Source organism: Pinus tabuliformis, chromosome 6 (genome assembly GCF_031772625.1).
Source record: "Pinus tabuliformis cultivar Carrire ecotype Pingquan chromosome 6, CPIR1, whole genome shotgun sequence".
NCBI classification, from domain to species: Eukaryota; Viridiplantae; Streptophyta; class Pinopsida; order Pinales; family Pinaceae; genus Pinus; species Pinus tabuliformis.
In genome coordinates, this window is record NC_142292.1 from 573,059,566 (window position 1) to 573,076,315 (window position 16,750).

Here is a 16,750-nt window from a genome sequence, read left to right on the forward strand (position 1 = left end):
AATCAACTAGTGGGGAGTGGGTCTCAATATATTACTGGTTGAAAATGATTTTAATTATTAAATGGTAATGATGGTGGACCAAAACCTTACGTGAATTTGAACCTTGTTTTGAAGTTCATGAACTTCTTACCTCAGTGTTCGAGTTGACTTAGGTTTGATGTACACTTAGTGGGCTTCTAGTAGAGAATTGGAAGGCAACTAGTGGGTTCCCTTTGGAGTCATAATAGGTACTCGTTGTACTCCTTATTGGGACTACTTTGGACTTCAAGCAGGATTCAAAGTTTTTCCATAAATTTCATAGTTTTTATTTTTCAAGTGTCATTGTTCATCTACAGCTTGCGTTGTCTGATGGACTCTTACATGTCTCCCATGTTCCTCTTATCTTCTCTGTCTTATTCTTCAAATCATGTCATGGAAAATGCTGCAGTAGAGTCTAAAATAATCCATTGGTTTCTGCTTCTATGTGAAAGCATCTAATACTGGGGGTGGCCTCATAAGCTTCTTGCAACTAGTTTGCTGGATGCGTTGCAGTGCCCACTTTATACATTTCTTCCTCCTATACAAATTGTCCCTGAGCATTTTGCTTTGATACTCCATCTCTAGGTAATTACTTCATGCTGTATATATAGGTTATGGTTGGATTATGAATTTGCTCACTGTGGTTCTTTATATGGTTTTCTTGAAAGTTGCTTTTGTCTTCAAATCTATAATTATGGCAATTTGTTCTTTCCCTAAGCCATCATTGTAGATGCCTGTTTTCCTGCAATAATATAAGTAGCATATACCCACTGCAATCACAGAAATGCTGCATAATGTGTGGTAAGGAATGCATATGGATGACTGCAAATCCTTGAACTTCTGTTCCTGCTACCTCATCTGCGACATGGCTAATGATCCCTAATGGAAAAGATCAGTTTGATTTGCTGAGTGAATGAAATAAGTGCCTGTTATCATGTTGACTGCCCCAAGTCTTATGATTGCTGTAAGAAGAAGATTCAAACTCAATCTTCCATTTTGAAATCTGTGTTGCATTAGTTATTTCTGGTATGGAAAATTTGCATTGCAATAATTTCTTTTATTAAATGATCTTTCGGTTGTTTTTACAGATCTTACCCTTCTTTGTGTCTTCTTGTGTAGACTTGTAATAAGATTGCATCAAGTTGTTTCAAGACTCAAATCCCTTGTTGAGAAATATGATCCAATTATTGCTGTCAAGCTGCATCTGTATGCAACAGATCTCATGTTTGTTATAGTTGAATCTTGTATTTTGTATTGTTTTTTTTTCTCTTATAAATTTTGTCCAATTCATGACTTTGGACAATAGAGTTAGAATTTGGAACCTCCATCTGGTCCAGGCCCAGTGTTTTCTAAGTCCACAACACTGCCATTGTGGGGCAAATTATAGTGATAAGGATTGCAAGTCACATGACACAATGCTTTCTGGTTAGGACTATTTATTTCTTTGCCTGAACTTTGCCCCCAGAAATTGTCTGGCAGGTTATTTTGCTGATAACGTTTTACAAAATTACAGCCTCTAGATATTTTCCATTAAGTTTATTATTTACCTTTTGTTTATTGAAATGGTTTTTGTCCGAGTAGACTAGGAACATGTCTGTACTATAAATTTTGCTGAAAAGAGGTAAGAGTTGAAATTCTAGAGTTTCAATAATATATATTATGATTACAGGACATGACAGAAGGGAGAAAATGCTTTATTAAATAGTCAAAATTACAGGATTTTCTTTTCATTGGAAGTGTACAGTGTTCATGAGTTTTTGGTTGACAATTCAAGTATATTAAAGAGTGAATCCTTACAGGTTTGTCAGAATTTTTAAATTTGTGGAAAAACCATCTCTACAAAGTTTTTGAAAATAATGGATATCATAAAAACATTATCCACAAAACTATTCAACAATCCACTATCAAAATTCAAAAAAGAAAATTTCTGGACAACCCAAAAATCACCTTACCCTATATAAAGGAACCACTGACAAAATTGCAAAAATTCTCATCCAGTGTTGCGGGGGAGCGCCCCCCCCCCTCGCTCCCGCTCCCGATCCGCGCTCCGGGCGGGAGCGACTCGGGAGCGGGTCGGGAGCGTGCTCCCGAAATCGCTCCCGAAAAGGGAGCGATTTCGGGAGCGCGCTCTCTAAAAAAAATTTCGCTCCCTGCCTTTTCGGGAGCGTTTTGCCTTTTTTGCATTTTTTTTTTTGTAGTAATGTTCGAAATGCAATTTTTTTTGAAAGAAACAAATAGTTTTTGAGTGGGGCAACTTAATGATCAAGTCTAGGCCCTAGTATTGATATGCTATTCATGGTAATGTTAAATTCTTAAAGTAAAAGTGACATTCCTTTTACTTAAATTTTTAACATTACCATGAAATGACTCAGGATGTTTGAGAGTGGTTTCGTCCTCATTGGATTTCATATGGAGAAAGTAGAATTTTAGATTTCATTCAAAATCCAGCAGACTTATCAGTTTTTCAGGATTTCAGGATTGGGGGATTGCAATGTTTCCATTGAATTTTCTCATGTATTAGGGTATGGAACTCATATTTAATCAAGAGTACCAATCCCACTATGTACCTTGATGTTAGTGACATTGGTTGTCGAACTCCTCTATCATGACCCTTCTAAAAATGTACGCATCACTCAAACAAAATCTTGACTTGACATGCTATGCTTTTTCTATCTTATGTTAATGCTTAGAGGGTGATATTAATGACAAAGATCCCTATACAGATACAAAGGTAATGACAAAGATACCTCTGGATATTAATGCTTGGAGGGTGATATTAATGACAAAGATCCTGATTTTGCAACAAGACTGAAAAATTAGACATTTCTCGTGGTGGCAAGAGGCCCAAGCATAAGAAATAGATAATAGATTTACTTCTCTTTTCTATTTTCTAGTAGCTTTTATAACTATTGACTCTTTCATATTTATTATGATATTTTTTTAAACAATATATGACAATTTAAGTTTGAAGTTGGCAATTATAACTCATTAGTAACGAATTATGAATATGATGCTTCATGAAAGTTGAAAGTTGTTTCATTTCATTTCATTTTATAACATTTCATTTCATGTTAGATATTATTTGTTGTAATGGTTACACTTAGCTTACAAGTACAACTTTGGTGATCAATGATGATAAATGTTATATATTGAATTTTGAAAGCTTGAAACTTTAAGATTGATGAATCATGAGACTCAATATGTTGTATGTTACTAACTTGCGGACGTGGTTGATGAAGATTATAACTTCTAGATGATTGTTGTTATATGGTTCAATCTATGCTTTTTTATGTTTTTTATATCTAATTCATCATTCTACATGTTTTTGTTGACATATATGTATCAAAAATTAAAAAATATAAAAAATATATATATTTTTAAAAAATCGCTCCGGGATTCGCTCCCAAACCGGGAGCTTCTGAAAATGGTCGCTCCCGCTCCCGCTTCCGCTCCCCGCTTCCGCTCCCGCTCCCAAGTAACATTGTTCTCATCAAATATAATGTCAATGTTGCATTCTCTCCTCCAAACACATTCTGGAAAATGATTGACTCTGTCAAAGATTTAATAGACTCAAAACAACACAAGGAGTATACTCTATTCTGTGTTCAAGTGGAAAAATATATATAGGTGAAACTGGAAGATCTGTGGGCATAAGATTAAAAAAGGACATAACTGACATAGCAAGGAATAGAAGTTAGAACAGAAAATTCTGCCCTTGCGGAACATGCATGCTCCTCCTCACACTACATTTGCATGGAAAATGCAAAACTAATTCATAGAGAAAACCATTATTTAAAGAGAAGAGTAAAAGAGGCCATAGAAATAGAGTCTCCAGAGTCCAAACACCATCTGGAAAATGATTGACTCAGTCAAAGATTTAATAGACTCAAAACAACACAAAGGAGTATACTCTATTCCGTGTTCATGTGGAAAAATATATATAGGTGAAACTGGAAGATCTGTGGGCATAAGATTAAAAAAGCACAACTGACATAGCAAGGAATAGAACAGAAAATTCTGCCCTTGTGGAACATGCATGCTCCTCCTCACACTACATTTGCATGGAAAATGCAAAACTAATTCATAGAGAACCATTATTTAAAGAGAAGAGTAAAAGAGGCCACAGAAATAGAAAAATCATCGAACACAATGATAGAGACGAGGGCTTAAAATAAAGTAACTCTTGGAAACTTTTATCTAATAAAATTAATAATAAACCTTCATTAAACAAAATTAATAACCAAAATTATCAACCAAAATCAAATTAATCATCATGATAAGCCAACATAAACCAAAATTTCCCTCAAATAACTATTAATTGCTCAAATTATTCACGCTTTTACTTCCCAATTGTAAACTACAATTTCCCTGATGATGGACTCAACTGGAAAGTCCGAAACGTTGGTTAAAAAACAATAACAGGTTTTTCCACAAATTTAAACAATTCAAGTATACTCTTATGGGAAAATGAAATCACTAATATAGCAAGAAATATTTAAAATGAACAAATTAATATAATGACAATTCAAAGTTTTTTAGTATAATCAAACCTATTTTCTGAGCATTGTATGCATGTTGAATCTATTTCTTCCTATTGAATAATGTCTCCTCTCTTTTCATGGTTTTACCTTTTTGGTCCACCCTTTGCTGATGTATTTCTCTTTAGTTCCTGTACTGTGTATCTATAATTTTTATTAGCGTTTAGGAGTGATCTTCATACTCCCACTTTCTGGTGTTCATTGACTGTGTTTTTTAGTCCTATTGACCTATTCTTTGGTAAATTTTGGAAATTAATAAAATTATTTTATCTCATGTTGTCTTATCTAGCTGAGTTTATCCCGATAAAATATTCAGGTATTGGTTGCTTTTGAAACTGTTGAAATGTAATGTTATAGCTCATCTTTTCCAGGATAGCAAACTAGTATCTCTTCAGATGTGATTTGTGTGTCGTAAAATGTGCAAGAGACTAAACGTGATGAATTTCCATGCAATAAATACCAGGATAGATTCTTATTAGACTAGTGTTAGCTCTGCTGTTTTCGACTCCAATACCAACAGCATGATCCTATTGTTGTTTAATTGAATTTACTCTTTTAGCTGTGTAATTGTGTTCGATACTAGCAGCGTAACTCATTTGGTGATTAATTGAAACTGCTTATTTTTCTGTTTAATTGGAAATTCTTCCCTCTGGAAACAGGTTGCTAGAATGGAGGAGGAATCTTATAATAAAGAACTCTTCATGTCAGAGATGCAGAAGAAATCTCAGGTAACATTGATAAAGTGAAAACATCTTAGTTAACAAAATTACCATTTCACATAAACCTGAATACTAATCACTTTCTGATGATCAGAAACTGGAGGAGTCTATTGCTATTGCTAGGAGGACAGCTTTACAACGTCGAAAGCAATTAAAAAAGGCATGTTTCTATTTGCAGCATTGTTTTCCATGTACACATGCTTTATCAATCAGACTGTATCGGATCTTGATTTTTCAATTTCTTTGGCTTGTTTGGATATGTATTCTGCATGATATTTTATCTTCTGATGGTCTAATTTTCCTGTTTTGAATGGTTTCTGTAGTTGCAAAATTGTTTTATACAGTTCAAAGACTACTCTGAAAAACTCAAAAGTTGTGAACAAGAGATACAGGTAAGGCCCTAGTAATTGTTATTTTTCCTGAATTCAATGTTATTTGCTTTTCACTAGATTGTGTCTATTTAAGCTTCCATTCAATAACACTTTCATGCATTGTGAACAGTTGCTTGTCGATGCATCTGTTCTTGAATTGAATGGTTTGGACGATGGGGGTGATGAGGATGGTCATACCGCAAATGGGAATGCTTAATCCTTTTGCTTGGTAACAACAGTGAGATCTTATCCACAGGATATATATTATTGAAGTCAGTTGTAAATGGATATTTCTCTTTTTAGGAGGTAATTAGGGTTTGTTATTTTTACCTATGACAGCTGGTAGCAAGTTCTAAAGTAAAACTAATTGTTCACTTTGAGATCTGTCTATATTTCATTTTTTCGAGACTTACTGTTTATGTATTTTAACTGTATTTATAATTTTAGCTATGTGTAATGAAATGAAAGGTACACTTTTCATGGTGTGAAAACTTATCATGTGTGGATTTTCAACTTTTTGAAGTGGCTTCTTGTTACTAAATGCCAGTGTCAGTTGCTATTTAATGAGATAAATTACCTAAAAGATTAATATTTATATATTCTCAATTGTATTTTGACTTGAGGATTTTTATTATAACCATATCAAATATAGTCCAAATTTCAAAATTATGTGGTATTTCCTGTTGGAATGATAAAACTAGGTCTTCTGCAAACAGATAAGTTGCAAATAACAGGCTGTTCTATAAATAAGATGGAAGAAAATTTTATGACTAACTGAAATTAAAATTAAATGGTGCTTTACAGTGTCATCGAGATACATCTTTATTTGGTTCTAGTTATAGCAACTTCGTTCTCAGATAGCTTCTCTTTATGGTATTGGTTTTCCCCTGAAAAGATAAGGAAATGGCCCATTTCCATCGTAACCTGGGGACGATACTGTAACTTACTGACTTTAAGCTATTCCCAAATGAGGTTGTTTTCCAAGAACTGAGTTGCTTCCTTTCCACATCTTCCTGGCTATATAATTTTTTTTTTTCTTGTGAATTATACCTTCGACGGAAAATTTTGGTACATTACTTGTTGGCATTATTTATCCACCTTGACAGCTGTTAGTAGTTACCTTAATAGGAAATTCTTGATCCGCTCGGGCATGTTTTCCATTCCTAACAATTCCTATCCTAGGTGCAAATAATGAAGGTTCTATTTCTACTTATTAATTAAGCTCGTTGACCTATCAACGACCTGCGAGTACTCACTGGGTCCGTGTTTGACCTGTGAGTAGTTGCAGGTCAAATGCACTCTTGGCAAGTCAACTCAGCACAGGCGAAAGAACATCCTTAAGAGACGTGAGAGCTTTAAAATATGACACCTGTTGTTAATTTTGAGTTAACATGTTCTTTGCTTATGTCAGTTACTTCATAAGCCCATTATTCATTCCATTGATCCATTAACAATCACATTAATCATTATCTTATGACAGCAACTGATGAAAGCACATTCAACATAACGGCAGAAGACAAGTCACGGCAAGAGAACACATGAATTGGCTCAAGCCAGGGAAAAACCCCAAGATGGGGAAAACCCTTGATCAAATCTTCTTATTATAAATATCAAAACTTAAAAGTTCTGCAGAGAGAGAGAGAGTACAATAACTTAAAGTCAAAACAACTCTACAATTGGAAGATCCAACCTCAGACAAGAAAATGGCTCAAAAGGTAGCAATTCCTGCACTTTGTCAACAGTAGTCACTCTTGGTCTTGTTAGGGCTTCTTATAGAATACTTGCTGTCTCACTCAACTGTTCCAAAGCATCTTCTTTCAAGTGTGATTTACCTTGGCATACAAGGAGCAGCCCTCGCTGGTCCTTAGGATTAATCTGGCGGCCTTCCTGAACAAGCACCTGGAGCTGTGGCCCATCTGCACAAGAAGAACCCTATACACAATAGCTCTGAAACATCTTCTATTTAATCCTCAGGCCTGCGGCAGTCTTCCTGTTGGATCTCGGTCTACTATGGAGGATAAATACTGCCCAAAACACATATTAAACCAGCCCAGATTTACTCCTGAAAGCTTTGGTCTCCTGCCTAAAAATCTCAGCCCTGATATAGAGGGAGAACTCAAAACAGAATAGCCCTCATCCTCCTCGAATTCGGCTGCCTCAGACATCCAATGGAGCTCTTGGACGTGTGCATAAGGATGTCACTAAATGAGGTTGGAGGATGCCTATATATATAAATAGACATGACGATTTGTCCTTATGGAGAAGCTGACCTTGACACTTGGAGGCAAATTCAAAATTTCAAAATTTCAATTTTTCCTGCCTTTGATAAGGTTGTCTTATAGATTTTTTTTTGAATAATTAAATATTTTTCTTTATCCAAATTCGGTGAACTTTAGGTCGATTTTGATCCTCTTAAGGAGAGGGATATAATGCAATGATTATCTTCATCAGATGAGCTGCCCAAAGTAGAATTTGGCCCTAGTTGTCAATTTTAACACTCCCTCTCAACTAGGGAGAATGCCACCTGCCAATCCATCCATCATCATGCCATCTTGTCATCATACCCCATCTCTGCATCTCATCTCAACTTTGCTGAACACTGATATAGATAATGAAGAAGAAATGATCGAGAGTGAGTCACAAGACCTTACCACTCTCCACTGACAAAAATCAGTTCTCATAACCAAGTGTCAAACCCCAATCGGACTTGATCCAGGGTGATCAAGTTGTTTGAACATCATGCATCCTATACATAGGGAGTACGATAGTACACGTTGCATCCATTGGTAGTGCTATGGTCCCTATCCACTTTTCCCAACTCATTGGCCAGATGAGAGGTACTTCCCATGTGTCCCGGACTACATGGGTAGGATGATACTGAAGCAACAACAGGGAAAGAATATATCACATCCTTCTCACAACCACACGTAGGGAAGGGACGAACCACATTCTACAGCACATATCACAACCATCATAGAGAAAGGATAAACCACATCCTATGTACCAACAAATCACCGAGAGTAAGGAAAGGATGAACCACGTCCTACATGCATGCCAACCAATCAATCGTAGGAATGATCCTACTCGTGGGGAAAGGATGAACCACGTCCCACCGACATGTCAACCATCGATTGTAGGGAATGAGCATCCTACATGTGGGGAAAGGATGAACCACGTCCCACCGACATGTCCACACGTGACAACCAACAGATGCCTATATGCATCTCTCATTGGGGTATCTGCAGGAGAAGGTGAACCACTCATCCTGCTCATATGCCATAGGAGAAGATGAACCACTCATCCTATGCACATCTCCTCAACCGTAGGAGAAGGTGAACCACTCACCCTACACATGACAACTAACATAGGGGAAGGTGAACCACTCACCCTATGTGTCATATATCATCATGAGGTATCACAGGGGAAGGTGAACCACTCATCTTGTACCTAGTGAACCTATAGGGGAAGGTGAACCACTCACCCTATGATCGCTCATAACATCAAGTACCCCAGGCCCCCAGGAGCTCCTAGTGCACAATGTTTTAATCGGTACCCTCTAAATAGGGTCTAATCATGACTTCCAGCCTCTTTTTGAAGGAAGATAGTACAAAAATTTGATCATTCACCCAACAATGATGGGAGCTTGGTAGCTTCCAACTGTACCATAAATAATAAATATAGTGGTACCTGATAGCAATGTGATGGGAGTGAAAGTGGAACAAAAGAAACATCCTCAACCAATCGGCTTTACTATAATAAACCATGCATGCAGCCTCAATAGTGCTCTGAGATCAACAGAAATATAGATGTGCTCTTTCCACCCACTGCAGTGCCAAAATATCCATGGGATCTTAGATTCTGGCAGTGTATCTTTGACAAAAATATTTCAATTGACAGCTATCCAATATATATGAGGCTTGTCCATGGATTGGCTCAGAGTCTTCATAGCACGAGGCATATGACTGATAGAGTGTTTATTAAGAACACCAGGGAACCCATATGCTGACCAGCAGCTTGACATTTCATCAGACCTTCACAGGGAATAGTGTATCAAGGCTGGTTCTTCCATCTTTGACCTTAGAAACAACTCCCTCTAATACTGATAAAAGAGAGGGTCATCATCAATAAAGATCATATCTCCCTCTGAACATTGGGAAAGTACGCTTGCTCATCAAGCTATTTGCACCCTGCTATTAATCCTTTGGTCCATGCACCAAAGTCAGCCAATCATGCTGCTTCTCAAGTAACAAAGATATCATCATTAGAGTCATCAGACATCATATCATAATCAGCTGTCATGAATTGCCTTAGTCAATGCCCTTTGACATGGTTATCTTTCTTGAAATATTCTATAGCTCCCTCTGAAGCCTTATGTCAGTTGGTCATCTAGCTTTCAATGATGAGCTTGCTAAATGATTTCTGCCACGTGCATTAAACTACTCAATCCATTATAAGGATGATCTTCTCAACCAGGCATCTGTATACATATGACCATTTCTATATAAAGAGAAGCTGACAAGTAGCTTTTACTCTGCCTTCTGAATTACATCATCTTCCTTTGAATTCTCAGGCCAGAGGAAGTATAACATCAACTGCTGCACGAGGAACAAATAATGCTGCTACATCAGGGATGTCCAGGGCCAAATCATCTGCTGAGTTGGGCAATTTACCAGAACTTTTGCTAACCTGCTCATGCCTATCTCTTGTCATGGAGATAAATAATGGTGATAGTTTGGACAGCCCAGATCAGAAAGATCAGTAGCTGTTGAAGCCATATTGTCAGTAGCAAGATATTCATTTATGTTGTATTCAGAGATTCCATCAAATGGTAAGTTTTCTTTTTGCTATTATAGATTGGGTCATTGCAATCAATATATGCACAGCCACTTCTGTACATCATTAAAGGCCTGCAATGGGATGTTAAGCTCTTATAACTTTTCTTCAAGACTGAAGACTTCAAAGGTACTTTATCCCTTATCCAAGATACCAAAGACAAAGGTACTGGGATAAATTCCTGTGGCTTCTTCATAGAGGATCAACATTCGAAAGATGACATTTCTGCTTTTCTTAGAATGGTCTACTTGCTTTAGACTGATTCTTCAAAAGTGATGCTATCTTTGACTTTAATGATAGCTTCAGGTCTACAAGTTTCCAGGGAGACTGACTCAAGAGATCTTTTTGCCAAAGATAACAGAATGCCTCTACAATACTTCTGCAAAGTTGAATTCTCTCTGATGCAGAAATAATTTTCCAAGGTAACGTCCCTTACAGGAACTTTAAACTGAAACATATATTTTGAACTGCTCAGATTGGTGCATGAAAGTCTCCTCAGGTAAACAATAATGGATGGAAGTGCCTTCTTGCTTCTTTGCTGATATATAAACTTATGAAGGACCCCTGATGCTCAGAACATGCTCTAGACTTCTTTGCTAGTTGTTGATTTAAGTCTGCCACAAAAAAAATAAAAACTGAAACCTTCATACGCTGAAATATTGCCCCAACAAGACTGCACCATTTTACAAGAAATAGATCATTGACCTAACTTATTTGTCGCATAAAATGATGCTTAGGAATAAGCCCTTAGCCATATGATGACTCAGATCAGAGATCATGATGTAAAGCAGGACTTTCATGCTATAGTACATACTTCAGTCTTGATGAATCCTTGACCTTGAAGACCCTTAATCAATCAAAGGTTTGAATAGAAGCCAGAACAGTATGGGGATGACCTTATTTTGATGCAGAGGATGATGCTCAACACAAGTGATTAATACTGAAACCACTGTACTTGTGTCCTTTTGAAACCTTTATTAATGTACTGTTTAAAATGAAATTCTCGTGGATGTGTACCTGAACCTTATTGCTACAGTTAATGATACATCAGAAACCCTGTACTGTCATGACAACTATAGATGGAATCCATACTTATTGTTTAAATACTCTTACTGTTGAAGATCAGCATTCAATACCAAACTTAGGTCAGCAATAATAGAACAAGATCAGACTTCAAATACTGGAAGGAAGGTTTCAGTAATGTATCTTCAAAACATTATTCTTGCTTGAAGGAGATTCTCGTCCAGGATGGAAGCAATAAGCTCAGTGGCTACTATGCTTCAATGATTATACAACATACCTCTTGGATGACCAACCTTCCGATTTATGAGAGATAGAACACTGTTTATTGTGACAATATTTGTCTCAAAATTCAGGACCAAGCGTATAATATATAGATCCCTTACAGTCAGCTTCACCCTCTTGACAGACACAGAGATGAGTACAACTATGCCAAAATACATCACTGCGGATCGAATGCTCACTCTTGATGCAACTTCAGAAATGATCTAAGGATTGACAGAGATATAAGCCATTACAGTCTCTGGAATATACAGACAGTCTAAGAATGATTGAAGCTTGACAAGACTAGAATTGATCTTCAGAGAATGTGTGCAATTTCCTTAGAATAGTTCATAAACAAGCTCTGGATCAGCTTCGGACTTAGCTCAAAAGTTCCTCCATTAATACGGACTCGAGCTTGATTGGATAGGTCTGCTAAATAATCCTCCTAGCATGCCGAAAATATACACCTTACATACCTTGTTGACTTCCAACTGCAATGCTCGAGTTGCTCTTAGATTTGGTGCCCATATTCACTGATTAGGGCTTGTAGAAGGTATTAAGAAAATATCACAGATTTGCCATTCTTGAACTCGGTCTTGCGCTACCACAGAGGGCAGAAGACTTTAACAAAATTCCTCAGATGTTTCATAGTGATTGCATTTTCTCATGCTTGGGCTTGTCCTCACCTGAGCTCTGATTCCATGTTAATTTTGAGTTAACATGTTCTTTGCTTAAGTCAGTTACTTCATAAGCCCATTATTCATTCCATCAGTCCAATAGCGATCACATTAATCATTATCTTATGACAGTAACTGATGAAGGAACATTCAACATAACGGCAGAAGACAAGTCAAGACAAGAGAACACATGGATTGGCTCAAGCCAGGGAAAAACCCCAAGATGGGGAAACCCTAATCTTCTTATTATAAATATCAAACGTTCATCAGAGAGAGAGTACAAAAGTCAAAATAACTTGACAATTGGAAGATCCAACCTCAGACAAGAAAATGGCTCAAAAGGTAGCAATTCCTGACTTTGTCAACAGTAGTCACTCTTGGTCTAGTTAGGGCTTCTTATAGAATGCTCGCTGTCTCACTCAACTGTTCCAAAGCATCTTCTTTCAAGTGCGACTTACCCTGGCATACAAGGAGCAGCCCTCACTGGTCCTTAGGATTAATCTGGGCTAGATTCAGCCCTCCAGATTGCCACAAAAAATTACTTGATGTCTGTGGCTTATCTGAGCAGTGATTTGACCTTAGAACAAGCTTCTTTAGGCCTGTGGCCTTCCTGAAACAAGCACCTGGAGCTGCGGCCCATCTGCACAAGAAGAACCCTATACACAATAGCCCTGAAACATCTTCTATTTAATCCTCAGGTCTGCAGCAGTCTTCCTGTTGGATCTTGGTCTACTATGGAGGATAAATACTGCCCAAAACACATATTAAAACAGCCCAGACTTACTCCTGAAAGCTTCGGCCTCTTGCCTAAAAAACTCGGCCCTGATGGAGAGGGAGAACCCAAAAGAGAATAGCCCTCATCCTCCTCCTAGAATTCAGCTGCCTCAGACATCCAATGGAGCTCTTGGATGTGTGCACAAGGATGTCACTAAATGAGGTTGGAGGATGCCTATATATACAAATAGACATGATGATTTGTCATTATGGAGAAGCCGACCTTGACACTTGGATGCAAATTCAAAATTTCAAATTTTCAATTTTCCCGCCTTGATAAGGTTATGTGTTATAGAATTTCTTTTGAATAAATACATATTTTTCTTTATCCAAATTTGGTGAAATTTAGGTCGATTTTTATCCTCTCAAGAAGAGGAATTTATTGCAATGATTATCTTCATTAGATGATCTGCCCAAAGTGGAATTTAGCCCTAGTTGTTAACACCTGTCTACTGTAGATTAGTCTTTGTATGGCATTATGCCAACTTTTCCAAGTTTTTTGCTGTCACCATTGTGAAATCTTAAACAAACAAAACCTGCAATGTTGCCGTGGATAGTCTAGCATCCCTTCAGTGTTTAGTTTAGAATTCCACCTTTTATAGTGAATCTTCAGCTCTCAAATAATATCTAGGCATCTTATGATCATTACAATGCTGGTATTTTCCTGTCAACTTTATAAAATATCTGTTGACTGACATGATAATGTCACTGTCAAATGGATTTCATGGAATTGTGTTGTCTTGTCTTTTCAATTTTTGCACTAGATAATTTAGTTTATTCTTATGATTTTATGGGTTTGGACCTACCATCATCATATATTAGGTATTATAGAGATATTGAGAGGAACATAGTGCCGTGGGGATGCTAGCAGACATATCTTTTGCATCCAGGTCATAACTAAGCCTTTCCAAACAATTGCTAGACATATAGAAACTAAATATCTACGTACCAGTCAGCCTGGCTATTGCCTAATGAGTATAGACAGCGTGAAGATTCGGATAAGGATGTGGGATAATAGGAAGAACTCAAATGTCTCTGACGTAAATCTATAACCAATTTATATGTGCCCACCTATGTGCTCTGGAAAGTAAAATACTCAAATTCATAATAATATCAACTTAATTGAAGAATGAAAGAATGTTTGCCAAATGCATCATGCTCATTATTAATTTCAAAACAGCTAAATTTGTAACTCAATGTCAATGCCAACATTCATGATGTAACCCGAGTTAAGACAAAAGAAAAAAATAACATCAATCATAAATACTATGCTCTCCGTAGTATACAATGATTCACCTTTATATTAATATTCCAGTCTGCCCAAAACCCAACTTATAATATCAGTATCTCCATGCGCATTTAGAAAACAAATGTATATTTCCATTGTATGGTTTCAAAGATTATTGCTCAAGTTGATTTGGCACGTATACAGTGACCTGTACCATCGCATTATGAACAAAACCAAACTTATACTATCAGCTTCTCGTGTATTTATATACAAATATATATTTTAATTGTATGGTTGCAAAGGTATCTCTCAAGTTCATTTGGTACGTGTACAATGACTTCAATCTCATAGGCATTTGTTCAGATCGAGTATTTCCTGTTATATTGTAGTAAGTTACATTTTTCAGTGAAATTTGGTTAAAGGAAATCAATTATAGGCTCCCGAGTCTCCCAACAAAAAGGATGGCTATAATTTTGACTAACTGTTGGCAAATTTACGTCACAATTGTATGCTTAATAAACCCTACAAGTTGTCATTGATAAGTGATGAATACTTGTTACCTATCATTTTAAGGTTTCTTAAGATGCCTTTCAGAATAAGCTGCCAGAAATATTTGTAAAAACAGAAATGACCCAAAACAACAAAAATAAAGCTATTTGGAAACTATTTGTGAAAGAATTATTTTTTGCCATTGTTATCCTTACAAATTTGCATTGCACAGTAGTGGTGTACCTTTGAAGATTATAGATCGACCAAATAAAATTCCAAGTTTCAACTCCACTGCCTAAAGACTTGGATTTGAGAGTGAAGTTCAAATTTTTTGAACTACCTCGTGTGAGGTTTGTGACATAAAATTGCAACTTGACTCTATTTGATCGTATTGTATTGGCACAAGGGATTAGACCCTTCCTTTTTTTATTTTCCGGGGAATCTGTTGTGGGACAGACAAACTCCTCTTCGAAGATGTTCCTTTCTCCATTGACAGGATTTGCAAGAAGGCTATTGCTTTTTTTCTGGAATACATGCAGCCCTCTGTTATTGACAAGAACAGGATTATGGCTGATGTTGACTGTCTGGACAACCTACCTACTGGTTTCTTTGATGGGGCTGAACAGAACTCTGTATGTGGTTGCAGAGCTATATTAGTCCTTGAACCTGGCATATTTTATGCTTTCAGTTGGTGTGGTGGCCGGGGGACTACTTCTAAAGCTGAAGTGATGGCATTATGGGGCCTCTTTACTGTGCATTCTGGCTTTCACATAGGTCACTTTCCGTCTTTGGAGATTCCAGGGTCACAATTGATTGGGCCAATAATAAATCTGATTTCAACTCTCCTGCACTCTCCTGCTGGTTAAATCACATCAGGGTTATCATTATGTCTACACAATTCAACTATCTCGCATTTGCTCATGTTCGGAGACATCAAAATCACCTGGCTGATAAAATGTCCAAGGAAGGTTTATTGAAGACGGTGGGCAGGATACAGTACCAGTTTTTCATTTCATGGGCTCTGCAGACCTTACGTCTGTTCTCTTTTGGATGGCCTGAATTCCTACTGATGGTGAGTTGACATTTTTTTTATGATGGAACACAGCAGTAAAACAGTTAGTCTTCTCTTTGTGTTTTCAAATAGATTAGAGATCGTGTTTTGTCAGGCAATGCATATGTAATTTTGTGACCATAGTTTTGAGACACTGAGTCAGGTATATTATGTTGCTGTAAGGCTCTCATCCCTTGTATATAGTCTTTCTGGTTTTGGTTAGAAGCACAATGTCTGTACATCAGCAAGGTAGTCGTCATATCCACATATGTACTGTAGCATGTAAAATGGTTTATTAATATGAGCCAGCCTGTTTTTTCCTTCTGAAAAAAGGGATTAGACCCTGAAATCATTTGAAACAAACAGAATTTGAACATACATTGTAATGGCACAAGGGAGTAGACCCTGACACCACTTGAAACAAATTTGAGAGGTTTAGAACAAAAGGTTCAAAGGTTTTAGAATACAAGCAGAACGCAATTTTAGAATATAACAGTTACAATGTAAATTCTAATATTTTAAAGGACGGAGGATTGCCTGCGAGTGTTTAGGGTGGATTCAGAAGTGACTTTTTACCACATGCAAATAAAAACATGTGGTGAGTTTGTCATTTAAATTTGGTGGATACCTCAATTTTGAACAAGATAGAATTCAGCGTTCTTTTAATTGAGTTGAAATGCCTCACAGATTGAACATAACTCTATGCTTATTAGAGTTTCATTGTGGCTGGGAGCTCCAGAATACCATTAAATAAATTTTCAATTATAT

At 36.9% G+C, this 16,750-nt stretch overlaps 1 protein-coding gene and 1 long non-coding RNA gene across 5 annotated transcripts in view; both read left to right on the top strand.

Moving 5' to 3' along the window:
• LOC149259810 (RNA-binding (RRM/RBD/RNP motifs) family protein) overlaps positions 1 to 6,141 on the top strand; it is an 87,119-nt gene extending 80,978 nt beyond the window's left edge. For all 4 annotated transcript variants that reach the window (XM_089419176.1, XM_089419185.1, XM_089419160.1 and 1 more), the window contains 4 exons: positions 5,216 to 5,284; positions 5,370 to 5,435; positions 5,599 to 5,667; positions 5,777 to 6,141. In XM_089419176.1, the coding sequence (XP_089275302.1) occupies positions 5,216 to 5,284; positions 5,370 to 5,435; positions 5,599 to 5,667; positions 5,777 to 5,863 (291 nt within the window). In that variant the 3' untranslated portion in view covers positions 5,864 to 6,141. The remainder of the gene's footprint in view (positions 1 to 5,215; positions 5,285 to 5,369; positions 5,436 to 5,598; positions 5,668 to 5,776) is intronic.
• A 63-nt stretch (positions 6,142 to 6,204) lies between these two features.
• On the top strand, positions 6,205 to 16,031 carry LOC149259811 (uncharacterized). The gene is made up of 2 exons (XR_016257908.1): positions 6,205 to 10,901; positions 15,578 to 16,031. It is a non-coding gene; the product is annotated as an uncharacterized LOC149259811 (long non-coding RNA).
• Positions 16,032 to 16,750: the final 719 nt, after the last annotated feature.